A 26430-nucleotide genomic window follows, 5' to 3' on the forward strand; every position below is an offset into this window, starting at 1 on the left:
CCTTAGTTTGTTCAGATTTCTAGCCAGAGGATAATTTCAGGAGCTGTGTCCTAAAATGTAGCAAGAAGCTCTGAGAGCCAGTATTTGGGAGTCAGACCCAAATACTCTAGACCCTAAGTGCTGGGATTAGGGGGTAACTTTTGGAATGAAATGCCTGTAGAAGAATTCAGCAACAAGCAAAATGGCAATAGGTGAGCAAAGCAGAAAGGAGATCAGAGGCCACCCATTTCAGCCAGTTAAGCCTCCTAAATTGAGTCTTTGGAGAACATAATGCAGCTATGAGACATTGTAGTCACATGTAGATTTGGAGAGCACACCGGTCTCCCATCTCGTCAGTTCTGCCCACATCCTGCCATTGCACTTTAGGCAGATCATTCTGCATCCTCTTTATTATTGAAGAAAACCGGGGGCAGGACAAGGTTCGTTCAGCGAACTGCGAGGGAGGTGACAGGATAAGTCTGGTGGAAAACTACAGGTATCTTCTGGTTCTGCTGAAGGGGCAGGGCATACCGTATCTTTGCTTTCCTCTGTGGAGCCTCTAAGCTTCTCTGCACAATTGTGTGTTAAATATCTCAAGCTTTTATCTACTTCTTTACCTCTCTCAGTAGATACTTAATTGCATATTTTCTCTCTGCTCTTTATGTGTGCTTTGGTCCCTATTGTAATTTAAGCTCGAAAGACACTGGATCCTTCCTCATTGAAATGGTCCATAATTGCTGACACAATTTTTATAAACCCATTTATTGCCATGATAGATTTCTTTTCTTTCTTGAAGCACTCCCTTCCTTCCTTCCTTTCTCCTGCACTCTTTTGGGTCTCTGGTTCTGTCCTCTTTTTCAAAAATTATGATACTGGAGGACAATATTCAGGTAAGGAGTATTCAGGTGAGGAGTTAACCTTAGCTATTACCAGCCCCAGAGACAGTTACCTGGGTTCAGAGCGCCTTCTACACGGAAAGAGTAGGGCAAAACAGCTTGATGGACCCCCTTTAATTGCTGCTGTAATCTTTCTCCCTGTGACACTACAAGGCCAGAGTCAATACCAGAGGTCTGGCCAGATGTTTAAATGTCCTCAGCCAAAGGCCTGCACACGGTCTGTTAATAGTTATTCTTTTCTCTGATAAAATGTATGTACAAAAATGTTGTCACCTGCAGTTCTGACTATGATTATTTCTTGATTCTGAACTTTAGGTCCCCCTGGCTCCAGATGGCGAGATTATGGGGCTTTGGCTATCATCATGGCAGGAATTGCCTTTGGATTCCACCAGCTCTACAAGGTAATGGGTCCCTTGCTACTCCCACACTGTACTCTTAAAGAAACATGCTATGCTGCTTGTGTCCAAATGCTCACGTTGGTTCCAAGCTGGTGAAGCATCTCTGTTCTCACCGGCACTGCCATTGGTATATTTGAGAAATTTAGACACTTAGCATGAAAATGCAGAGTCAAAAAGTGGCAAGCAAACAAAACTAGTTTTTAGGTGTGGATCTCAAACTACTAGAAATAAGGTAATTTCCATTGCTTATGCTCTCATTGAAGAATATTCTGTTCCTAGGAGGCGGCTGTGGAAGGTTCCATGGTAGCTAGAGGAGAGTTGTGGCCTTACTAAGTCCAGTCCACCCTCTTCAGGGGCAGAATGAGGCAGATTTCGTGGCTCTGTCCAGAGTTAGGAACTGGTTTTCAGTACCCTGACAAATATAACCACAAAATTCTTCTTCTGCAACTTCTTTTAACACCTGCTGTAGAGGGAATTTCTTTTCTCAGCCAGATGTGTGGATAAATGATCGCTGACTCTGTGATAAAGGCTGAGATTTGGGGGGTGGGATTTGAGGATGTTTCAGGTAGATTAGAAATAGCACTTTGCACATCGCTGTTTCCTGAGAAAGTTCTTGTACTCGTGCAGAAATACCTGGTGCCTCTCATCATGGGAGGCAAAGAAGACAGGAAACAACTTCAGAGGATTGAGTCAAACATTTCTGAGATGAGTGGCAGTGTGACACAGACAGGTAAAGATTAATGACTCCATCAATTCACCCCTCAAAGCTTTTCTCCCTGTATCCTCCATTCTGCCAAGACCCCCACCCTTTTCCTTCCCTCCATCTCCACTTTATGTGGTGACTTCATTTATCTGCTCTGAGAATCTGTTCACATTTGCAAATGAAGCCGCCGTCATTTCGGTTTAATTTGAAATTGCTTGTTTACTGTCGGCACGGCCTCAATTAATTATGTTTTTACGGAAAGGCTCCCAACCTCAGAATATTAATAAGGGGAATAAAATGACAGCCTTTCGGAGGGCTGTAAAGTTCATTTTTAATTTCTGCTTCTCTGATGTTTTCAGGGGCTTTTTTTTTGGTGGTTTCTCCCCACCTTCCATCTGAAAATCCGAGGAAGGGTCAGGAGAGTCTGTAATTACTGTGCCTCTCTGACCTTAGCCACCTTCTATGTTATTGACTCTATAGGGTGTCTGTTCATTACCCGAAGCCCTAATGATGGTCTGGATTAGCTGCTACCTGTCACACCAATAGAGTTTTTAATTTTATTTATTTTATCAGCTTGTTTACTCCCTGGAAGCTTTGGATAAAGTGCCAAAGTAGAAAAAGTTCTACAGCTGGAGTCCAGCAGAAGTTCTTCAGTGTTTGTTGGGGGGTACGAATACAGGGCGCTCTCTTGAAATAAAAAAAGTGCAAAGTATATTCAGTTGGGATGAAAAAAACTGTGATTTTCAGCAGTAAGTTTATAAAGATATTGGGGTTGAAGGAGCTGGTAGGTTGAGAATGGGAGGATGCTAATTATACTTTTCATTGAAGGGTGAGAAGAAAAGCATCTTTCATTTCTCATGATACCCTAAGGTCAACCCTGAGTGCAGCCTCTTCCCAGACTGGAGTTAGCCCCAGTGTTTGCCTGCAAGAGCCCTGAGATAGATAAATGATACAAACATTGTGTAAGTTCAGGGAGATGTACAAATCATAAACCAATATAATTAAAAGGGAGAGGTTTTAGACGGATATACTGTGGGCTATAGACATCTATACAATGGAAAGATAAACTAGAAATACTGGAGGTTAGATGCAGTGCAGGTAGATTACCCGTAGTGCAAATAAATCATATGGATTAAAGTGAGCAGGCGGGCATAGATAAATTAAATATAGTAGGAATAGAGGCATCTTTGTAGCTAGACAGCAGGAAAGGCGTGGGTGAGTGTGTATATGTGGATGTATCTCAGTTTAACTCTTCTGCTTTTTCCCTTGCAGTGACTCAGTTACAGACAACCTTAGCAGCTGTCCAGGAGCTGCTAATCCAGCAGCAACAGAAAATCCAAGAGCTCACTCAAGAACTGGCTGCTTCTAAGGTACCGACTTCCAGCTCTTCACCTTTGGAGCATCGTCAGTTTTGGAGCATGCATGGCTTCTTTTGTGGGCACGTGAAAGCTCCTACTGGCTTCACAGCCCAGCCATCAGCTCTGCCGTATCCCCAGACAGTTTCTCTGCATCTGACTTCTCCATGGGTGGTGTGGTTAGAGCACTGGGTGTGAGCTGGGTACTCACAGAAATACACCTGATTTCGGAGAGGGCTTTACTCTTTTGGATGAAGCTCGTGTGTCTGAGGCCTCAGACCTGTTCTCAGCTCTGTATCTTCTGTGCTGCATTTGGGATGAAATTATTGTGGAGTTAGTCCACTGACCAAAAGAGGCAAAGACAGTTGTGCAGAGAATTTTTTTTGTAATATGTAATTTTACACGTTTGTATTTCTCCTGTACTTTGTACATCCTGTTCAGCCAAGCGTACACTTGAAAGACTGCATTTAAGTCACTTGTTTAGATCCAGGTAATGGCCAAACATTCTTACTATTTGGGTTCTTGTTTCAGTGAGTTTTGGCCAGCTGAGTGTAACAGGTGGCCCCATTACAACCCTGTTAATGACACACAGTGACCCATTCCCTTTGACTCTTGACTTGACCTTGGCAATAAAACCATCAATTCTGACTAGTTTGTGTTGTTACATGTGTAAATAAAATAACCACTTTTAACCAAAATTGATTTTCTTTCTGGCAATGAGAATTAGTGCTTTACTCCTTGGCCCAAGCATTCTATCAGCCAGAAACTGTTGACATGTAAGGCAGGGTGAATGTGAAGCGGTCATGTGGAGATGAAGTCTTCCTTTGACTCACGGACTTGGATTGTTCAAGGCCCAGATTGGTCACAGTTATCTTGTGGTGTTCTCTGTACAGGGAGATTTTCCTTTAGGCAGGGTTACAGCCCTTTACCTGTAGCAGGAACAGTTGCCTTCTCCCCTTAGCAGACTTTAATCTGATGCAGATCCTTTGATGGTGTTAGCTGGTGGGCCACAGCTGACTCTATGCTGTGCACACTGTGCAGGAGGAATCCCTCAGTGGCACAGCTGTAAATGCAACCATGAAAGCCAGTTTATGGTCACAACACTCTGCTTCAATTTTCCTTGGGAACTGTGGCCTGACAGTGGCCTGGAGCCAGTCCGGAAATTGGAAAACTGTTTTCAGGTCTTAAGTGTTAAGATTAAGAACACATGTTGAGCTTTAAGAAGGAAAAAGGCCATAAGTCTTGGTGGTTTAGAGAGTCTTGAAGAAGTTTTCCTTCCCCCCTCTCTACCCCCTGCACTGAAATGGTAGCACACATTGTTATGATATCTAAACCTCATGTGTACAAAGAAAAACTTGGGCAACCCCACAAACCAAAGAATAAAAGCTGTGTTTTCTCAGCTGTAATGTAAGTTTTTATATCTGCTTTTCAAACTCCTACTGGCATGCTGTAAAAAATTAAAAAGAGGGACTTTAAGTAATTAAAAAACGTACATAAAAATTCAAGGCTTGAATTTTCTACAACTGTTTTTAAAGAGACTGGCTAAAAAGCCCCAGATGTCAGATTTTATTTCTAAATCCTAGGCATCTGGCACCATATGTGTTTTGGAAATTTGAGTCCTTTGCAGGCCAGTGAGTAGAAATCACTCCCTTGTTAATGTGCTGCTGTAGCTTTCAAGGTCTTAGAAAGCCAGAACAGTGGCTCCTGCATTCTTGCTGTCTGAGGGCTGGGAGTGTGAGTCCTGAGGGAACGCATCTGTGTAAAACACAGCTACTACAGCCTGAGCCTCTCCCAGCCCTTTGGGTTGGAAGCCCAGAAGTCACCGTGAGCAGTGCTGGCTGCGGGGTTACTCTGCAGTAGCTCAAGTCTGTTGAAGAGTAAGTAGGAACAAGCAGTTCTGGCTACATCTAGTGGGAACTGCTGAGGAAAAGGTTTTAGTTATTCCAATTCTGGCTTCCTTTGGTGGGGAATTTATTAGAACTAGCTCTGCAGAGATACCCACCAATATGTTTGTTCCTAATGGCTTTTAGTAGAAATTACTGTGGGGCGTGCCAGGCATGAGTATTCTTTGGTCTCATGGCTACAGGAATTACTGGAGCAAAAGGATGGGGTAACCATAGACCATAATCTGTGTTTAGAAAACCCCCATTTCTCAAGTTCCCAAAAGGGTTAAAAGAAAGAGTGCCAAAAGTATTGTCTGCAGCATGTTATCCTCACTTAGTCTAATTTCTGCCTGATATCCCGTGGCAGTTCTGATGCAATTCTGACAGCAGCTGTACCAGGCTTCCATGAGTTACTTATCCCCACAAAACTGCACTCATTGCCTTGAAATATCCAAGAGATGGTGCCTAGTCCAGCTGCTTCTGGAGATACGACCTGCTAACTCAAGCATGGATCTAATTCTTCAGATCAAGTAGGGAAAATTTTTACAACTTTCAAGTATGTATTTATCAGCCCACCTCTAAATGCCACAGAGAGCAGATAATTGATTCTTTCTTTCATGATTTAGGAGAAATGAGCAAATACTTTTAAAACAGTTGTTAATAAATATTATTGGAATCTGTTGCCTCAGCTAAGTTCAGTCACGTGAAGGACTAAAGGACCTGATTCAGTGCAACTCCCACTGCTGTTCAGGATCCTAGTTCTAGTTCTTCTCTAGAAATCATTCAGTGGGTCAGTGCCAAATGATTTGGTTTGTCTCTCTGTGTATTGTTCTCTGTCTGATATGTTGGTGGAAGACATCCAGTGTTGGCCCAGCTGTGCCTGAATTCTCACAAGTGCTGGCCTCCTGAAAAAAGAAATGTCCCCTTGAGGTGCTTTAGCAATGGTTGTGCATGGGCGGCAAGACTGGACACGAGACGAATTAGTCTCCCAAACACAAAGCAAATATTGAATAGTCTTGGCACCTTGAGACAATTACTGTTTCTGGTCATTGCGGGGATCTGTTCAAGTACTTCGTAGTGTGGAAGTTATTTTGCTCAGATCTGAGAGATTTAAGTGATGGAGCTTATGTACGTTATCCACAGGACTCGAAATTCCCGCATGGGAGCAGAACAACATAGGAAGAAGTGACATTGGTGAACCATCTTGCAGTTCAGATACTGATCTTTATGTCTTGTTTTTCACGTTCTAGGCCACAACTTCCACCAATTGGATTCTGGAGTCGCAGAATATTAATGAATTGAAATCTGAGATCTACTCTTTAAAAGGACTTCTCCTGAACCGGTATGGATGCAATATGTGAGCAGACTGTTGTGGGGGAAGTGCTGCTTTCTGGGATTCCCTCAGTCATGGAGAGGAAAGGCATTTCCAACAGGAACTGCCTCTATATCCTGTTGCTGCTATTTTAATAATGCCATTTTGCAGTCCACTATCACTTTCTATTTGCAGGTCTCAAAATGCTTTTCAAACTGGCCTTAAATCACAGAGTCCTTAGGGAATTGATAAGATTTTTCCTTTTTGTTTGCACTTCTCCCACAGTCAAGATGCGTCTCACCTATTTGAAAAATTGACTGCATCTGCACCTGTATTCTGTTTTAGAAAGTCACTTCTGGGTGCAGTTCAGCTGCCTTGCTCATGGTCAGGGCATAGCCAGGATGAAAAGACTCGTGCCACAGCAGAGCACTCACAGAGGATGGGGTGAGCTCAGCCCAGTTCTGCAGTGGCTGCTGGTGGCAGCAGCAGCAGGGGAGGTGAGAGCAGCTCCTGTTCCCACCTCAGGCTCAAGGAAGGCGGTGCTGAGTGCGAGCACTCGGTGCTGGAGAGCAGCCAGCTTTCCTCTGCTCTGCCCTTGTTTGTGCCACTTGCCAGCTCCCCTGAGGGGCATGAGGACCCCCTGGCACATGGCCTTTGCAGACCTTGATCTGACACCTCTTCAGACTCCCACTTTTCACATACACAGGCAAGGATGCATGGGAGTGCTACATCAGACATGCTTTTGTGCTTTGCCCTTCATGATGGATGACTCTGAGGGCACCAGTGCTCCCCTTGCACTTATATTTGTCCTGTTTGGCACCTGGAATCTCCTGCTAGTACTGGGCATTAGCCTGCTAGTATCATATCCTTAAAATCCACCTGGAAAGGACTCGGGGCCAGCTTTCCAGCTGGTGCAAGCTGGTATGACTCCATTCAAGTCAGAGGAGCTGAACCAGTTTGTGGCAGCCAGGGCCTGGCCCAAACATGTAAAGTGCATGCTGGGACTGGGAGAAAGGCTCTGGATTGCAATGAGCAGAATGCAACAGTGGAGTATCACAGTGAGGTGAGAGCCAGGTGGTGAAATTCCCTGGCTCAGGCACGTGGTGTGTCTGACTTCTTGCTCCACTGGGAATTTTCTGTACCAATTAATTAGTGATTGTCTTACTTTCGTGGGGGACACCCATGTCTTTTCACAGGCAGCATTCCTGAGTGCTAGCTTACTTTGTGAAATTGGCCAAATCCGATCATTTTAGTGCTTCTGACTGCCCAGCTGGGATATTTTCCTTGTGTACAGCCTCGATTGCTGAGTGCTTGTAAAGCACTTTAAGAATCCCTCTGGAGAAGTGAGTGGCCTTGGTTTTGCTCATTTATGGCAAAGAGACTTGAAGTTTCATTCTTGATGAAACCCCTCAGTATTTATAACAAAAGCCCCCTTCTTTCCTTTTCTTTCCCTCTTGTCCTCCCCAAGGAGGCAGTTCCCTCCCTCCCCTTCAGCTCCTAAGATCCCATCGTGGCAGATCCCCGTGAAGCCAAGCTCGCCCTCCAACCCTGTTGTTGCCAACCACAACAGCAGCAGTGACATCTCCCCGGTCAGCAACGAGTCCACCACGTCCTCCCCAGTGAAGGAGAACCACAGCCCCGAGGGCTCCAAGGTCAGCTGCCACCTGCTCGGCACCGAGGAGGCCGCCAAGGCCGTCATCGACGTCACGGGCCAGGTGCGGATGGAGGTGCAGGGCGAGGAGGAGAAACGGGAAACCAAGAGGAATGATGAGGAGGAAGAGGACGATGAGGATGATGATGTTAGCCATGTGGATGAGGAGGAATGTCTGGGTGTCCAGACGGAGGACCGGCGAGGAGGGGATGGTCAGATTAACGAGCAAGTGGAAAAGCTACGAAGACCTGAGGGGGCCAGCAATGAGAATGAGATTGACTAAGACACCCTGGCTGCTGCTGCTGCTGCTGCTGCTGCACATCTTCCCCGGCCTGCTGCACTGTCCCCAGTGCCTCTCCCATTTTGTGGAGAGAAAAGCTACCATTCCCTGCAGTGATTTCCCCTTGATTGACCTTGAGCAGGGCCGTGATTGCTCGGTGAACAACGTGGTTGCCCTGTTTCACCACAGGGCTTTGCAGTCTTGCAGTGGCTCCTTCTCCCCCCCAGCCCTTCCTCCCTTGAGCTGGGGTCACTGCCAGGCTGGCAGACCAATGGCCTTACCATGCACCACAGCTACAGAATACGCCCTCTTGCAGAAGCAGTTGGCCTCTTGCTGTGTCCTAGAGCCCTTCTGTCCAATTTCAGAAACCAGTCTGTCCTGAGCTCCTTGATTTCACAAGCCTTTAATCCCACATAAGGCCCAAACCAGTTCTCTGTTTCCCAAAATAACTCTGTTTTATTTCTCAAACTGCTTGATTCTGTGTTGCAAAAAGAAACCCCAACCAACCAAAAAAAAAAACCACCAGAACATTTTAACCTCAAATTCCTCACCAGATCTCAGTCTTGGCACTTCCAAGATTTATGCTAAGCCTCAAATTGCTGAAACCACCTAGCATGTAAAAACACTAAATTTCTGTGGGGTTCAAAGAATGCTATTTCCACTCCACATGCTTACATTGATCAGTGGCCTGTTGGTAGGGACCAAGTCCAGGTGTCATGGCCACAGTAAAATCCATGAGAACAGGTGGCTTTGCTGATGATTGCTCCCCAGTAAAAGGCTTTAGAAGAAGTTGACTCCACTCATCCCAATTATTACCCTTCCTCCTCCAAAGACAAGGAGCTCACATCAGTTTTTGACATCTTCTATTTTATTTATATCTGCCCTGAATGGATGAATGAATGAACAAACTAATGGGGTGAAATCAGATGCTGAAATAGTTGGTTAATTCTGAATATTTGCAATGGGTTTTAGCCTTTTTTTCTCCCTAAATGAGAAGAAAAATGATCATAAATGGTACCTTTCCAGTGACAGGCACCTACTTCAGCAAAGCAGTCTCTCTAGCACAGAGAACAGCTCCAGTTCTGAGGTTTAACCACTGGCCCTTCTTGCCCAGTCCAGCCTTTTTTTGGCCCGGTTGGGCCGTACACAAACCAGTGAATTTTAAACCTCTGACAGTTTGCAGCATTGTGTTTGCAGCTGGTGCAATGGTGGTGTCTGATGATCCTGTTCACTGCATCAGAGCATCTTAGCAGAGCAATTCTTGTAACAACTGAGTCTCACTGTCCTCACCAAGCAAGCGTGCTCGTCTGTGTGATCATGTATAGATTTCAAATATAAAATATGATTGTATATAATTGTAATAAATATGAGTTACCACTATTTAACACCAGGTTATTGCTGGATTACTGTGGCTCTTATTTTTGGGAGAAGTATGCCTGTAGGGTGGTCAATGGAGGGGAAAGGGATGGTTACAGAAATCTGGTCCTTCTAAAATGTTTTCCAGAGGACATTTGTGGTTGGTTTTCTGACTGCTCCTAGGCAGGATCAGCAGGAGGCAGTGGTGTAAGTGCTGTGTAAGGTACACTGAAAACAGCTCCAGGAGCGTGGCAGTGATGGTGCAGAGGCTGGGATGGATGTACCCCGGGAGTGCAGGGCAGTTCGTCTGTGCCTCTGCTCCCAGCAGGAGGCTCTGCAGGGTGTGGAATAATGCTTCCTTCTGCTCCTTCCACCAGCAGCAGGAGGTGCTGAAGGGAGCGTGTGAGATATCCCATGGCCCCTCAGTCTTATCTCCAGGAGGGAATGCTGTGCTGGATCCCATGACTGGTCTAACCCTGCCATCCCAGTCCAGAAGCCACCGAAGGAGATGGTGTGCAGCAAGTAAATTGTAGCTACCACAGTTCCATCACTGTTCAACAGAAGGATTTGGCTCCCTTCTGAAAAATGAGGGATTTACTTGATTCCCAAGTATTTGGGTGTCTGGTACACAGTGACATTTTCCTGCTCGGGGGAGTGAAAGGGACCTTCATATTACTGTATTTAGACCTGCTGCTGAATGTGATGATTTCTCATGCCTTAAATGGACGAATATCTTCCCCAGGAGTGAGTGTGTGTGTGTGTCTCTCTCTCTCCCTCTCAGTCTCTCTCTGCACTGTTTAACGTTCACAAGGAACGTCATGTTTAGCTAAAACAGGGCAAATTTGAAAGTATTTAAAAAGAAAGGCTTTTCTTAACAGATGACACTTTTTGTTTCTCCAAGCCAAGAATCCTTGTGAAAAGAAAACACAACAACACAGGGATGTGATGAAAAAATATTGTCCTGTCTGCATACATTTTATATACATAGAAGCTTTTGAAAATAGAAAGTGCCTGGACAACAGCAGTTGGTGAAATGTGGAAAATATGTTGCTGAGGTATGTGCCTTGCAGAGTGACTTACAGGGTTTATAGTACAAGCATCCCTGCGGGTTCATTTTCCCCCTTTTCCTCCATGTTGCTAGTGTTCAATTCATTTACCTCAGGATTTCTGGTGCAGAGTAAAAGGCAGTTTTCTTCAACTACTCTCTTCTGTCCTTTAGTTTTTCTTTCTTACTACCTTACTGACTCTGTAGGTTTTCTGTATAGTGTGCCAGTTCTAAAGTTTTTTCTTTCTCCAAACTGATGAATCCCAGAAAACCTCATCAAGGCCATTGTTGCTCAAAATATGTAACTCTGTGCCTGTGGCTGTTGATGGGGTGCTTTTGTATTTGTTGAAGAGATCCAACCCACCAGCAGAGAATTTGGAAGAAGCCAGACCCTCTAACCTGCAGGTATGGTCATGAAACACAAGTTCTGTTCCTCTATGTTCCCTCTCTTTCCAGCATAGCAGCCGTTGCAGGAAGAGGATTTTGGTCCTCCTAGCCTGGCTACTAACTTGCAATTTTTTTCTTCCTTTTTTTTTGCTAGAAACAAAATTCTTAGCTCAGCTACCCTGTGAAGTGCTTACCCCACTGGCCTGTTGGCACTGGCAGTAGCATCCTATTACCTGAAGGATGACCAGGTAGAGAACCTTTTATCTGCAGAATGAGATGGCAGCAGCAGCTCCCTACCACCTGCCTTATTCAAGTGCTGTGTTACTGTGTATTCTGTTTTACACAGGAAGAAGAAGAACACAGCAGGGAGCTGAGTTCAGTGGGTTCGTAACATGGTTTCTACAGGTCTTTAATAACATAAAAAAACAGGTGAAGGGAGCTTCCTCTGGACTGTGTCATCTGGATACATCTCAGTGAATGCCTGTCACCCTGTGCTTTCTCCTAGAGGAAACAATATCAGACTGGTACTTCCCAGTAATGTAACAATATAAAAACTTCCTTTTCAATAGCTGCAAGAGAAATGTGGGCTACTCAAAAGGGAGAAAGGGTTAAGAGAGACGTTTCCTGATAATCTCCTCGAACCTTCCTTACCCTCAGATGTGCCAAAAAGGTCTCATGTGCATCTTTGTCAAAAGCAGGAAGAATCTTATTTTTATTGTCATTTGTGTGTTGGTGACATAAGCAAACAAACCAAAGTGTTTGGGATCAGAAGGAAGAGGATGACTTTGCAAAGTATTTTTCTGGTACGTGTGGCTTGGATTTCAGACATGATGGTAAAAAATACTGGCTGATAGATACAGAGCTGTGACACACACAAGTTGCTGAGAAAGGCACTTTTGGGACCCAGATGTTGTGCAAGGTCCTGCAGCTTGTACAAGCCCCAGCCCCACGAACTCTGCCCTGGAGCGAGAGCCCCGGCCCCGTTCTGGCCACTGTCTGGCTGTGGCCACTGGCCCTGAGGCTGGGCTGTGCAGGTGTGAGTGAGGAGCTGCCCAGCACCTCAGCCTGCCCTGAGACACACTCTGCCTTTCCTTGCTGCAGCTTGGGTTCTTCTGGCAAGTAAGAGCTCTCTTCTCTGTTCTTTCTTCATTTTGTCTTTGGTGGAGGGAGGATTTGCCAGAAGGTCCATCCTGGTGTGTGCTGCTGGAAAAAAGTGTGGTGTCTGCTCCATTGCTGGCATTTGCAGTACTTGCTGCAGGAACAGAGGCTCCTTGCTTTTCCTGTGCTGGGCAGGGCCATGCTTGGGGAAAACAAAGGCTCAGGCAGCAGGTCCAGGCTCAGGCAGCAAACTGTTTTGTTAAAGTCAAGGTCTCCATGCTTGATTAAACCCTCCAGCAGCAGGCTGTGGAGATCTAAGTGTTTGCCAAGGGCTTTGACACAGGAAGCTTTGGAAGGTCCTTTCTGTGTGGTGGTCCTTTGTGTTAAGCACAAATTGTTTGTGCTTGGTGACCCTGCCCACCAAAAACTGATGATGAGCTTGAGCTGTGAGTTTTCCAAGCCCTCTCATACCATTGGGTGCTGTGCAAGTGCAAAGCAAAAGAAGGGCTTGATCTCCAGGGATTGTTAGCATAAATAAAGGGGTGCTGGAAGGTGAAACAAGGGCAATTATTTACCTAAAGGTACAAGAGAGAGCTTCCAGCTTTCTTCATTTTCCCTTTTACTGTCTTATCCCCAGACTGTGCTGCTTCCTCAGGAGTCAGCCTGGATGGGCACCTTTGGAGCTGTGTCCATGTATTATGCTGGTGAAAGGGTGGCTCTCACCACTTCTTACACTCTTAGAAAGAATATTTAAAAAATGGAAATGTACTTAGGGTGAGTTTTGGGGTATCAGGGAAGAGGGAAGATGGAGATCAGGGCCCAACTTCTCCACTTGCTGTGCAGTACAAGCTGCACACTTTTAGATTGAGGGGCTGGCATGGTCTGTCCCAGATCAGGGGAAAAAACAATCCCATCCCCAAAAGGGAGCAAGCACTAACCTAATAAAGGCACCAGCTGGACGAAGGGAAAACCAGCTCTTTGGAGAAAAAAAAAAACAAAACCCAACCTCCTTTCTTTAGAAAAATAATATATTTCATCCAAATAAGGTAAAAATATTTGAAATGGGGCAGAAGTGAGCACTAGGCAGCATCTGTCAGGCTCTTTCTGAAAAGGGGAAGATTATTAAAACTCAATTACAATTTATTTCTGTAAAGTGTCTTTCAGGCTAAAAATCTCCCCAAATGCTTTGCAAGGACAGCTCAGGGATTACTTACAGTATGGAGCCTCCTAGAACAACACCCTGGTTTTTTACCAAGCCCCCCCTTTTCTGCATCTGCTGAAGGAATTCATCCTTCAGGGTTCTATTTTGTTTCTTCTGTGTTTGTGCAGATGATGAGAGATGTTTTATGATGCTGGCTGCAAGAACAGCCTGAAGAGGAATAGGAGAGTGACACTGTGTTTTTTATTGGTTTGGGTAAAATACTTGTTTTTCTTTGGGACTGTGTCTCCTGTGTGAGAAGGCGATTGGCCGGGTAGGGCTGATCCGGAGGATTGAGAAGTACAGCTGGCTTGTTTGTTGCCTATTTTTCTTTCTCTGGCTGTCGCTTTGCCCGGCTGCTTGCCTGTGTCTCGGTCCCTTTGCTTGGCAGGGCTGTTCTGTGCAGCATCCTGCTCGTGTGTGCCCTTCACCTTCCCTCATGTCCATCTCCTCCTGCTCTTTCCTTTCCAGCACTTCACAGACTGCTTCCAACAGGCACCTCTGCTTCTAGAGCTACTACTGAGATGTTGTGTGTGCACGGCTGGAGTAACACCTGTCAAAAATTAATTTCTTTACCTGATTTAATTAAACCAGAGCAAATTCTGGGGTGGACATTCTCCCATCGCTTTGAGCAGATTTGCTTTACCTAAGCAGTTTCAACTTCTTGTGTGCACTAAGGACTGGGTGCTAAATGCTGCAGCTTTCCTGGATGGATGAATTGTTCCTTGCCTTCTGCCCCCTGCACTGTCAACAGCAGGTTCCATCTCGGCAGGCCTGTTTGTCTGCTTACCTGCCTGGTTTTTTTGCAGTAATATCAACACTTCCACGGCAGCAGCGGCAGGTTTTGGGTGTCAGATGGAGCCTGGGACTCCCTCTTGCTTCACAGGCTAGAAGAAGTTGTTTGCTAGAACAAGCCTGGTGCAGCCTCAAATTGGAAAATCCCCCTACTGCATCTCTGCCTTGCCTCCTTTTTCCCCCCAGTTCTAAAAACTGCAGGCAGAACCTGCTCATCTGTGTGGGAAAATGGGGAAGTGTGGGGAATGCCCCTGGCAGTGGGTGTCCCCCCTTGTGCTGCGTGGAGGGGATGTGGAGGGGCTGCAGCCGTGCCAGCCCTGGGGACCCTCTGCGCCTCTGCGAGGGGCACAGCAGGGACACTGCTGCCTCCGGCCAGGGCTGGGCCCCTGCTGTCTTGTGGGCACAACTGGCTCTTCCCCAGGCGTGCCCTGCAGGGACGGCACGTGGCCACTGAGGGAAGGCACTCGCTTCCCTCCGAGGGCTGACTGGCTCTGGCCACAGACCAAGTGTCTCACTTGTGCCCAATTCAGCGTGTCAGCTGCAGAGCTCTGGCGGTTAGGCAGAGCCTGGCCACGTCCTGGCACCCCAGGGAGGGTCCATGGGGCTCAGGGCAGGGGCTGCTGGCTGCCACTGCCCTGTGGGGAGGGAGGGAAGGGGCAGGAACAGCTCTGTCTGCCTGTCAGATAAATCTTCAGCTGTTTACTTAAATCCTCAGTGTTTCTTCATTTGTTTGTTTAAGGGTTTTCCTGCCAAAAAAAAAGAGCAAAAGGAAGAAGGGAAGCTGCCTCCGTTGGCCACCCTTCCTCAGCTAGGCTGGGCCTGGGGCACTTCACGGCAAGAGCAGGACTGGGGCGAGGACACCCTGCCTTGCTCTGGGAAGATGAAGGGATCTGCTGCAGGATGGACCAAGTCCCCATCTCCTGAGCAATGCCTGAGCCTTGTGAGGAAAGTGTCTGAGGCACTCCACTGGGCCCACTTCTTGCCCCAGGGCTGCCATGAAGAACTTGCCATCCCTTCCAGCACCTCCTTTACCTACAAATGCTCAGTGCCTTTTTTCCCTCTTTGCCCTCACCCATTTGGTAGGAATTGCTTTTTGCAGGTAGGAATTGCAGGTTTTGTCAGCTTTCGGGTATTGGTGGACAGCAGAGACCCAAAAGGTAAGGGCTGGAGCCCGAGTGATGGATTTCCATGAGACAGGGTCTGCCAGAGGACTCAAAGGACTTACAGGGATACACTTGAGGTATCAAAGTACAACAGCAGCAGCAACTGCCCCGTTTTTGTCTTGACATTAAAACAAGTGACCTTGCCTGGTGTCTGCTGCTTCCCAGGGCTCACCAGGTGCAGGGGCAGCGGTTGCAGGGCTGTGGATGCAGGGCTCTGCAGGATGCACTGTCACCACCTGCAAGGGCTCGGAACAAATGCAATAGTGGCACTTTGATTTGTTCAACTTGCAGCTTCTCCCACACCTTAGTCATTCTTTTATGAAGTCCAGTCAGAGCCCCACTGAGAAAAAGCAGGTTCCAGCCACAGCTTTCCGGCAATGGATTGTGTTGTTCGTGTCCCCTGTCCCCACCTGGAAACAAGGCCGTTTAAATATTCCACGTGCTGTGGGCAGAGCTCCAGTGAGAACAAACCTCTGGGCTCCAAGGCTGGATTAGGAGCATGTTCAGATAATGACATCTGAAAACAGGATGGCTGGGAGCTGCAGCAGAGCAACGAGGGGGCTTTGAAAGAGAGAGGAGGCTAATCCTCCCTGCTAATAAGGAGGCAGCTGCCGCCAATGCATCAGGCTTGCCTTGCTGCTCCTGGGCTCTCTGACGACGGCAGAGGCACCAAGCCCACAGAGCTGCTTCCCTGTGGCCGGGGAGGGTGAAACGGGAACATTCTGACATGCACCTCGGCATGGAGCCTGTCCTGCTCAGTCCTTCAACCACCTCCTCAAGCAAGAAGACAACTTGATCACTTCAAACTTTGGGGTTTTTTTTCCAGTTTTTATTGAGTGAAAATGTCAAACCTTGCATCAGTCATGCAAAAAAAAAAAAATCAAATAAATAAAACACATATATTAAATTTCTAATAGCACTAAATTCAAGTGGAAAAATATTCAGTTCTTAATAACGCAGGTGCTGAAGAGACCAGATTCAAGTAAATCAGAGCACACCATCCTGTTTAGGGTGTTTTTTTTCACTTTCTGCATTTTTGTCTCAAAACCTATATATATATCTATATATCTATATATATGTATATACATATAGATATATACACACACACATATATATGTGCATACATATTATTTTTATATTTATATATATACACATACATATTTATAAAACATTAAAAAGAGCATTGGTGGTTCAAGCATTTATTTTCCCCCCTCCCCCATGGAAAGAAAAAAAAACAACAACAAAACAAAATAAAATTACACATTTAAAATTCAAAATGAGCTAGCAATGGCTTATAGTCCTAGTGTGCAATATGGATATTACAAAAGGCTAGAATCCTCCCTCATTGTCTTTTTATAATTTTTGTTTTTTAAAGTTGGTTTTTTTTGCTACATTGGAAAAATTTTTTTAAAATTTTTTTTTCTTTACAAAATTCCTTCCACGCAGACTTTAATCCAGCTGAGTTTGTGGCTAGAATGAACAATCTAGTCAATAGTTTTTATTTAATTTTTTTGCTCTTCAGCAGTGAATGGTAGCAGAATCAGGAGGGTCCATCTCAAGGTTTATTATTGTTTGGTTTTTATCTTGTTTTGGACAAAACAGTTCCATTTCCTCTCTCCTCTTTCCTCTTCTTATAGAGTCAGTTGAATCTCCCTCTCTTTCTCTGGTCATTCTTTAGACGGTCCCACTGATATGAGAGCGTGGAATGCCAAACCACCTGCTCTGATGGGCGTTGGGCTGTTGAGGCCCTCGTTCAGAAAAGCACTTAAGCTCGGGCTTAAACCTGGGCCCACTCAGAGTCTTCTGCTTAAGGGTTTTGCTGAATTAAAGCCTGAACATGGCAGAATAACAAGTCGGGTTCCACTTTCTTTTGTTGTTGTTGCAAACAGAGACAGTGCAGGAGTTACGGGAACGGGACTGGGAGGAGGATGGGGTCAGGCCGGCCGGGTGGCCACTGTCCTGCCAGGGCCCCTGACCCTCTCTGGGGCCAGGCCCTGCTCAGGGCTCACCTGCGGCAGTGGCCTGTTGGGAAAGAACTCTCACTCCCTGCACCAGCTCCTCGAGAAGAGGTGACTCAAGTCTGGGAGAAGGGCTGAGATGTTAGGGAGAAGTAGGGTGCCTGGGGGGAGAAAATGGTGTGCATAGATAAACTGGGGCCCTTCTGGCACACTCAGCCCCACGGGACGAGGAACTCGGCCCCGTCCGGGCGGGTCCTGGCGCAGGCGCGGCGGCCGCTCCTCCGGCCGCTCCTGGGTGGACAGAGTCCTGTCCAGCACTGCCAGAGCCGCTGGACATCTCTCACCCCTTCCTCCACACACTTCTGCTTCCCCCACTGCAGTGACTCAGTCCGTGGAGCCTGGGGAGATGTGACGGGGAGAGGGGAGACACTGTCCCAGTGCAGGTTCCCAGCTCCCACGAGCAGGGACACGAGTGGCCCAAGGAAGCCCTCTGGTTGCCCTGGCACCAGCTCCGTGTGCCCGGGCAGGACACGCTCCCAGGAGGGGCTCAGTCCTGCTCCCACAGTCACTGACAGAGATCCTGTTGATTTTGGCGGTACAAAAGAATCACTTCTGCTTTGCAAGATGTGGCTTGTGTTAATCTAAGGATTCCTCCTGGAGCCCATCACCATGCTATCTAAGTAGCTGAACACAGGGAAAATGTACAAGTACAGAACCTGCAGCAAATGCTAGTAAAGTAAAATCTTTTTGCCCCATCCCATTTTGAGAAATTCCAGGGCATCATTCCATCACTCTGCCCCAGGAACGTGAGCTTCATTCTATTCAAGAATGGGGTTGTGCTAGGAAAAACACAGCTGAGGGTAGGGGATATACCAAACAAAACAAAAACAAACAAACAACAAAAAAACCCCCTATAAAAATAAAAGCCACACAAATAGCTGATAGAGGAAAAGAACTCCAAAGAATTAAATAAACTACAAACTAGTGATAATATTTCATTTGTTTTCATTTGTTTCATCTCTACAAAATTCAAGTTAGAGTTCGGAATCGTGCAGGTCCGGTCAGTGCTGGGAGTGTGAAGTCAGCCTCAAATCACAGCATTAAGGCCCCCCCTCCCCTGCCACCCCTACAAACATACACTACATTGAAAAAGAGAAAAAAAAAAAGAGGGGAAAAAAAAAAAGAGAGAAAAAAAAAAAGGAGAAAAAAAATTGCACACAATTAACCATATGTAAGGGCTATCCAGAAGGCAGGTGACACCTCCCCCTCCACCCCTTGGCATTGGTGGTTTCTCTTTTGTTCTATATATAGTAATAACCTTTACAGGAAAAATACTGTACAACTTTTTTTTTTTTCCTTTCCTTTTGAAACATTAGCTGAACATTCTGTCCCCACATTTACACAGCTGAGCTGCTTGTTTATAAATCAGACCTGATCTGCACCAGTTCCTTAGGGAAATAACCAAAAAAAAAAAAAAAAAAAAAAAAAAAAAGCAACCTAAATTTTTTGAGGCCTTTATCTGTTCAGGGTGAAAACAAATCCTGGGGATCCCTTAGAGCTGAAGTGCTCATGGAGCTGAGAGGGGAGAGGGTGCCTGCATGGTATTAAAAAAAAAAGAATTTTTTTTTTTTTAGAAAAGGACAAAGCTCAGACTAATCTGGTATACTTTAAAACTGGCACCAAAATAACTATCAGAATTAATTCCTACTAGTCCTTGTGGTGCCCTGGTGTGTGTAGACAAGCCCTTTCAGGCTCAGGCAAGGATCTGGGGTCAAGCAGCTACCGTTGCACCTGCCGGAGCCCGGGACAGTGTCCTGTAGTGCGTGTTCCCAGGCCAGGCCAGGAGAAGAGAGCAGGGAAGAGCCTGGAGCCCGGGGAAGGCCCCGGCTGCTGGAGGTGGCAGGTGGGCTGCAATTGCTGCTGCAGTGCCCAGGTGGGTCAGCGTGGCCCAGACCTGCGGCAGCCCTGAGGTGGCCTCTCCCCAGCGCGGCTGCGGCAGGGTCTGTAACTCAAACCCCAGCAGCAGGCAGCAGGTCCTGCTGCAGAGCAGGGCTGCGCCCATCCCCAGCCCGGAGCTGAGGACACCCCAGCGGGCCCAGCGCGTGCCCTGCCAGAGTCACCTGAGATCTGTGTCTGTCGCACGCCGGCGTGTCCGCAGCGCAGGGCTGGGGCCAGCGCTGGCCGCTGGACCGTCCTGGTGCCGCTGCCTGGGCAGAGCAGGGCCCTTCCCCAGGGCTGCTCTAGCGACCGGGGCGCTCCCGTGCGAGCTCGGGGCTCCCTGGGCTGCAGCACGGGGCAGGGGCAGCTCACAGCCTCCTGAGATGGGGACACTGAAGCACCACAAAACGCCTCGCCCTCCGCAGAGAGGAAGCACCGAGGGGTTGGGATGAGATGGAACTGGATGGCGGAGTAACCCCGGTCCTCCAGTGTGACAGACCCTTTCACCTGCCTGCTGTGTTCTTCCCAGGTTACTTCAGCTAAATCCCTACAGTCAGAACAGCAGGGATGAGGAGAGGTGTCCTACAGACAAAGTGTGGACTGAGAAAGTTTTACAATATAAATACCATTCAAAATTATTATCATTAACAGTAAAAAGGATCTGGAAGAACAGAGGAGTGTCCCATTCCCACCCCTGCTCATTCATTAATGCATCCTCATTTATGTGACAATAAATACCCACTCCCACCCTGGCTGTCTGATGCCATTTAATGCTGGAGAAAGAAGGGGGAAGGGTGGAGAGAGAGAGAGAGAGAGAGCACACTCCTCACCCCCTCCTTCCCACTGGCAAAAGCTGAGCTACTTGTCTTTGTGACACCAATTCCTTTAATTTTATATATGTGTGTGTGTGTGTACATTATATAGAGAGACACACACACAAATATATATTTCTAAAATTCATAACCTCTTGTTCCCACCCACCCCCCTCCAAGAAGTGGAGATTATTATTATTATCGTACAACTGAAAACATGGAAAAATAAAACCCAGAAAGAAAATTGGGGGGATAGAGCCCCACCCATAAAAAAGGGTCCCCCGATGGGCACAGGCCCCACGCACCGTGCAGGGAGCAAGGAAAAGTAGTGGATACCCTCAGGGTTCGTGTCCATACAAAGGGTATTTTTTGCTGCATCCTGCCCCCTTGTTCTGGGATCTGTAGAATGGAGTGATGCAGCACCAGTCCTGCTGCGAACCGATCTCTTCTGGGGCCTGGGGAGGAGCAGGGGTTTCCTTCCTTCCTCTCTCTCACTTGTGGCACGGAGTTCGTTTTTCATTTGCCATCCCCATCTTTGTTCTTGCCTTATACGGGGTCCTCTTAGTAAATCTGTGTAAGAGAAAAACCAAACCACTGCCGTCGCTGTCTCTAGGATTAAGGAGAAGCTGCTGGAGCAACGGTGGAGGCTGAGGCAGCAGCTGGAGCTGGAGCAGGGGCAGGAGCTGGGGCTGGAGTGAGGGCTGGCTCGCCCTGTGGCCTGGAAGCATCGCCATGGTCTGTGGAAGAAGCACCCTCCTCCGGCTCTCCATCTTCTTTAGCGGCCAGGCCTTCAGGGTCCGGCAGCGATTCTTCAGAATCTGTGTTCAGGTCTTCCTCCTCCTCATCCTCCTCATCATCATCATCGTCATCCTCCTCTTCATCATCCTCCTCTTCTTCATTCATCTCCTCCTCATCATCCTCTTCATCCTCTTGGGAAGAGTCATCCTCGTCCTCCACGTCCCCGGAGCCCGCTGCCCCCGCGCTCCTCTCCGGCGGCGCGGCCCCGGCTCTGCTCGGGGCCGGGCCCTCGCTGACTTCTGCCTGCTTCTTGCTGAGGTCCAGGGAGTCGCTGAGGCCCACGCCAGCCGCGTTCTGCAGGAAGAAGAGGGAGCTGTTGTTGTCAGTGCTGAGGTTGAGCGAACTGTCCAGGTTGATGGAAGAGTTCTGGATATCATACTCAAGAGTGGAGTGGGCAAGGCCCTCGGGGCCGGGAGAGATGGCAGGCAGCTCCCCTCGCTCCTGCTTCTCGTGTTTGCGCTTGTGAGAGTCCATCTGAGACATCCCCACCACCGTGTGTTTGCAGCCGGGGTAGGTGCAGTGGAAGTGGGAGCATTTGAGTTTGTACTTGCAGTCAGGCACCTCGCAGTCCACGCTGGAGCTGAACTGGCAGAAGCCGGCGGCGCTGATGACGTCCTGCTTGCCGTGGTGCTTGCGGTGGGCTGTCACCTTGGTGCTGTCAGTGCAGCGGAAGCCGCAGCGCAGACAGTGGAAGTGTGTGCTATTGCCAGAGAACTGACAGTCTGGGAAGTTACAACTCAGTGAAGACTTGAAGCGTTTGAAATCATCCAATACTAGGTTGTCAACACGGTCATGGTGCTGGGCGTGCTTGTACATGTGGGTGCGGCCACAGAACTTGTAGCCACAGTTCTCCCGTGTGCAGTGGTAGTGGGTAACCTTGAGAGAGAACTGGCAGCTGGAGTCCTTGCAGTCCTCGTAGAGGTCGTAGCGCCTAAACCCCTCCAGCATCATCCCTTCATCCAGCATCTTGCGCGAGGACGCAGTCTTGCGGCGCTTGCCAAACGGGGACATGTCCTCAATAATCCAGAAACGCTTTTTGGCCCCCGAGGCAGTTGGCATAGTGATGGTGTTCCCTGAGGAGAGAAAGCGCAGAGCGGTGTTGCTGACAGCCAGGTCTCTCCACCTCCCAGCCGAGCTGGCAAGCCCTGTATTTGCCAAGACACAATGCTGCAACTGCTCCCACCCTGCAGCTCGTCCCTCGAGCTCTCAGTGAGCCTGAACTCCAGGATCACGGGCTAGCTGATGCCTGCTGGACGCCACTGCCTCAATCTTTCAGCATATCCTGCCTTGTCTCTGATTGCTGCTCTGGCAAACCTGATCTTGTACAAATGTTAACTGTTGCTTCTCTGGTTTGCTACTTTCACAGTTTCTTTTGCTGCTTAACCTAATCTCTAGTCCCATTTTCCTCAAATCAGACTTTAATAGGGAGGAGCTGGCTTGTTCCAGTCCAAGGACTGAGGTGTGTTACTGTAGTTCACTGGGGTGCTACAAAGAGCTGCAGTGTCCTAAAAGCTTGTATGTGTGCACTGATTTCCCCTATCCACGCTCTGGTAATGCACCACAATTGCCAAGGACAGGCAGGAAGTGGAGGAAGATCCCATGCGTGATTAAAACTGCAGGGGGGGGCTGTGGAATTTATAGAAACAGGATGGACTTTGGCCAGGAGACTGCAACATCCCTCACTGTAATGAGCCTACATATTACAATGAGTGCACTTAGAAAGACAGATGGACAGATGTTCAATGGGGCTAATTCTCATCATCGCTAGCCAGTGGACTCGGAGAAAGTACCAGCTCTGCAGCATTCCCTTGGGTCTCAAAAATTCCAGGATGCCCCTAGTATAAATAAAGATCCCTCATCTATCTTCCACTTTGATTCCAGGGCCAGTATAACTGGCTAGTGCTCATGTCCCTTAGGATCACTGACATCAAGGACTTCAATCTATCTATTAACTTTTTTTCTTCTCTGCTTGCTGTTTCCAGACTCAATCCACAAGCTCCAGTATCACAGTATCAACATGCAGCACAGACAAGGTTGGAGGCAAGAATTTCTCACCAGGTGCAGAACTGTGAGTGTAATCAGAAATTATAGCTTGCAACTAACACATACTTTTTTTTTTTTTACTCTCGCTGCTGAAACTGCCATCTTCTTAAAAGAGGCCCAATTTGTGACACACAGTGCGTGGGGCCTGAGAACCCAGAGCAGTTTGCATCCTGGTCTGGGAGACTGAAGGGACAGCCACCTGGTGCAGCATTACTTCCTTCCAGGCAGGTGCACAGGCATCACAGGCGATGACCCCTCAGTGGCAGCCCTTCAAGAGAAGGTGGTGACCACTGAAGGAAACCCGCCACACTTCCCCTGGCAGTGGAACCTCCCCTCCCACATGGCTGGGCCCTACAGTTTGTGGGCTAAGCAAAGAACAGAAGGTTTTTCTGCTCCATTTGTTACTGGCTCTTGTGCTCAGCTCAGGACACCAGTTTAGGTCCTGTGTCACTCAGCCATGGTGAGACCATCTGAGTGGCACAGTGGAAACTGCACGCTAAGGCTGATTTAACCAGCTACCAGTGAAAGAATAACTTTCTGTCACTGGAGATTTGAAATTGGCAGGCTCTTAACTACAGAATCTGTGACCAATTTGCTCTCTGCTCCCCCCTAAACATCTGGTATTGAAAAATCCAGTTCTCCACTCCCAGCCAACTCATGTAAGTGCAGTGGTGCCCGGACAAGTTGCTGCTGCCCAGATTAACTCCTTTTAATAAAATTACAGCCAAACCATCAAGTCCCTTAGCATTAATCAATTAATGTTCATATTGTCTGTCTTTGGATGGGAATATGGGATAACCCACCTTAAAGAAAAGACTTTGGATGGGAAATAAGTAGAATTTAAATTTTACCTGTTTAAAACTCTGTACCTACACAGCTTTTAAAACAGTTCAAACAGATGTGCTTGAAACTTTAGTTGAAAACTAATTCTGCTTTCTCATACAGGTAAAATTTTGGAGTAAGGGCATAATGAAGAGAGATGACACTTTGGTGCACTCTCCTCTTTTGCCAACATTCAGTCCCTGCACCCTGTGAAAGATTACAAGCCTCAATGGATGTGATCCCCACCAAATCTCAATGGTAGGTGTTTTCCATAAGGTTATTTCTTTAACCACTAATAATGTAAGCATTCACCAAACTATACCAAGGTAAAAACAAAAGACACTTAAAAAATATTTGATTAGAGGAAGCACAGCACAAGGTTAAAAATGTTTCAGGCTGCATGCAGTTCAGTTAAAAAAGAAACAAAGATAAGAGTTTCTTGTGACTTTTGTTAATTGGCACACACTCCTCTGGAAGGAACCTTCTCCTGCCAAGTCCCTTGAGAAAAACCTATGAACTGGAGTTGGAAACCTGTGAAGTTGGTCCTCCAGCCTACTCCCAACCTTTAACCGTGGAATTATATATTACTGAAACTGACAGGAACTGGGGCATTTGTAGGCTGCCAGAAGCCTCATAAGTGTGAACTTTAAGCACAAAGATGTCCTTAATTAACTAGAAAAGAGCTAGGAGCTGGGAAAAGAAGCCAAAAATGAGACACACCCTAAAAGCCATTCCCAGATGGAATGAGAATACCCAGCCTGAGACATCTCTGATCTTAGTCACACATGGGAATCATGGCAGCTTAAAACTGAAATCTATCTGTACTTTCTGGTTAAAGCTGGTTAAAGCCTTGATAAATAATGAGTTTGAGAAACAGCTCAACCTGTCTGATGATGTCCTCATGTGACACTGCCTGTACTTCACTCCTCATCCTGGGAAGGCACCCCTGAACTTTGTGGCTTCATATGAAGTTTGCAAGATCAGTTGAAACACAGGTACCTCATCAGACATTGACCTGCTGACATGTGTGCAGCACACTATGGCAGGCACTGGCTTGGGTGGCCTAACCAAGAAGTCCAAGTCCCATTAATGCCACATGAGCAAAAGTTTGCTCTGTGGCCACTCTGAGGTTGCCAAGACACTGAAAATGCATGTTAACTGTGGATTTTGTTAGGTTTTTCTCATAGTTAGGAATTGGTGGCAATTGCTCTCAGTTATTCATCCAAATGTCTATGAACAATTTGCTGTGGTTTGTTTCCCCTTGGCTGTGGTTACTGTGTCAGCAAGGAAAAGGAGCAGGCATGGATGGGCCCTTGGGTAACATCTGCTAAGGCACAGAGTGACCTTTGCTGCTCTACCCACCCAAAGGTGCAGAGCAAAACCATGGGCAGGGTGAGCGGGGACAGAGCTGGGCACAGGACATGGAGAGAAAGCAAAGAAGTGTTACCTGCAGCATCCTGCACTAAGGGAACGTCACTTTTTACTGGAGTTGGAGTGGCAATGATGGGCGAGAACCCAGCGGTGCTGGCGGCAGGCATGACAATGCCTCTGCTGGCTCCCAGAGTGGCACTGAGCAGGGAGTATGAGAGACAAGATGGAGAGAAGAGGTAGGGGAGGGTGGGGAGGGGAGACCTAAGCAGGGCTTGTGAGAAAGATGGAGGCAGAGATGGTGGTGGAGGTTGTGGTGCAGTGTGGGTTGCATCATCGGCAGCAGCAGTAGAAGGAACCAGGCAGCCTGGAGAATGTGGAGAGAAAAAAAAGCAGAAAAAAAAAAAGGAAAAAGAAAAGAAAAAACAAGAAAACAAAACAAAACCAAACAAAAAAAACCCAAAAAAACAACAAAACAAGAAACAAAAGAACTGAAATGAGAACCCAAGAGCAGAAGCAATACGATGAAAATGGAAAATACATTCACAAATGTATGAAACAGAACTGCAACAGAGAAGAAACAGAAGGTGAGGAACTGACAGCACCAGGAAGAGGAGAGCTGTCTCTGCAGGAGGTAAAGTGGCTTTATGGTATGGGGGAAGAGACACAGGCTTTCAGGAGGAATTCTGGATTCATTTGGTCATTCTGGTCCTTGTTCATCTAGAGGGTTGCTCCTGCTCCAGTTAACAGCTGTGAGGGTGCTCTGGCACTTGGGGCACGTGGAGCTGCCCCTACCTGAAGAACAGTGGGGGGCATTTCCCAGCACTTGGGCCACTACTGGCATGGAATTGTGTGCCAGGAACCACTGCCCCACCAAAACCCCCTGGAGGTGCCATGTCATGGGGCCAGTGCCGTGACCCAGCAGTGCTCCTACAGTGTGACTGCTGTGATGGCCTTTAACTGGGGCAGGGGAAGAAAACTAGGAAAATATGTATGGAATGAAAGCAAACTGAGGCAGCCTATGCAGAACATCCCACTAAACCCTGGGAAGGTACAGCTGAGAGATCCGAGGTCATCACTATATGATGGCAGAATTCCTACCAGGTATCTGACCCCTGAGAGTTGACCCTGCAATGCAGGGCAGGGGGAGATGGCTCTGCATGATCCTGGCAAACAGGGCAGGAACTTACTT

General features: G+C 47.3%; 2 protein-coding genes across 34 annotated transcripts in view; one reads left to right on the plus strand and one right to left on the minus strand.

The window, feature by feature from the left end:
• Positions 1 to 8953, plus strand: part of PEX14 (peroxisomal biogenesis factor 14) — a 69037-nt gene extending 60084 nt beyond the window's left edge. The window contains exons 5-9 of the mRNA XM_068171588.1: positions 1191 to 1276; positions 1901 to 2003; positions 3249 to 3346; positions 6465 to 6556; positions 7995 to 8953. Of these exons, the coding sequence (XP_068027689.1) occupies positions 1191 to 1276; positions 1901 to 2003; positions 3249 to 3346; positions 6465 to 6556; positions 7995 to 8460 (845 nt within the window). The 3' untranslated portion in view covers positions 8461 to 8953. The remainder of the gene's footprint in view (positions 1 to 1190; positions 1277 to 1900; positions 2004 to 3248; positions 3347 to 6464; positions 6557 to 7994) is intronic.
• An 11192-nt stretch (positions 8954 to 20145) lies between these two features.
• CASZ1 (castor zinc finger 1) overlaps positions 20146 to 26430 on the minus strand; it is a 273107-nt gene continuing 266822 nt past the window's right edge. For 32 of the 33 annotated variants that reach the window (XM_068171699.1, XM_068171689.1, XM_068171695.1 and 29 more), the window contains one exon: positions 20146 to 22078. In XM_068171699.1, the coding sequence (XP_068027800.1) occupies positions 20823 to 22078 (1256 nt within the window). In that variant the 3' untranslated portion in view covers positions 20146 to 20822. Of the gene's footprint in view, positions 22079 to 25126; positions 25606 to 26430 lie in introns of those variants that run through there. The other variant, XM_068171700.1, reaches the window with a different exon arrangement.

This window comes from Anomalospiza imberbis, chromosome 23, assembly GCF_031753505.1.
Source record: "Anomalospiza imberbis isolate Cuckoo-Finch-1a 21T00152 chromosome 23, ASM3175350v1, whole genome shotgun sequence".
NCBI classification, from domain to species: Eukaryota; Metazoa; Chordata; class Aves; order Passeriformes; family Viduidae; genus Anomalospiza; species Anomalospiza imberbis.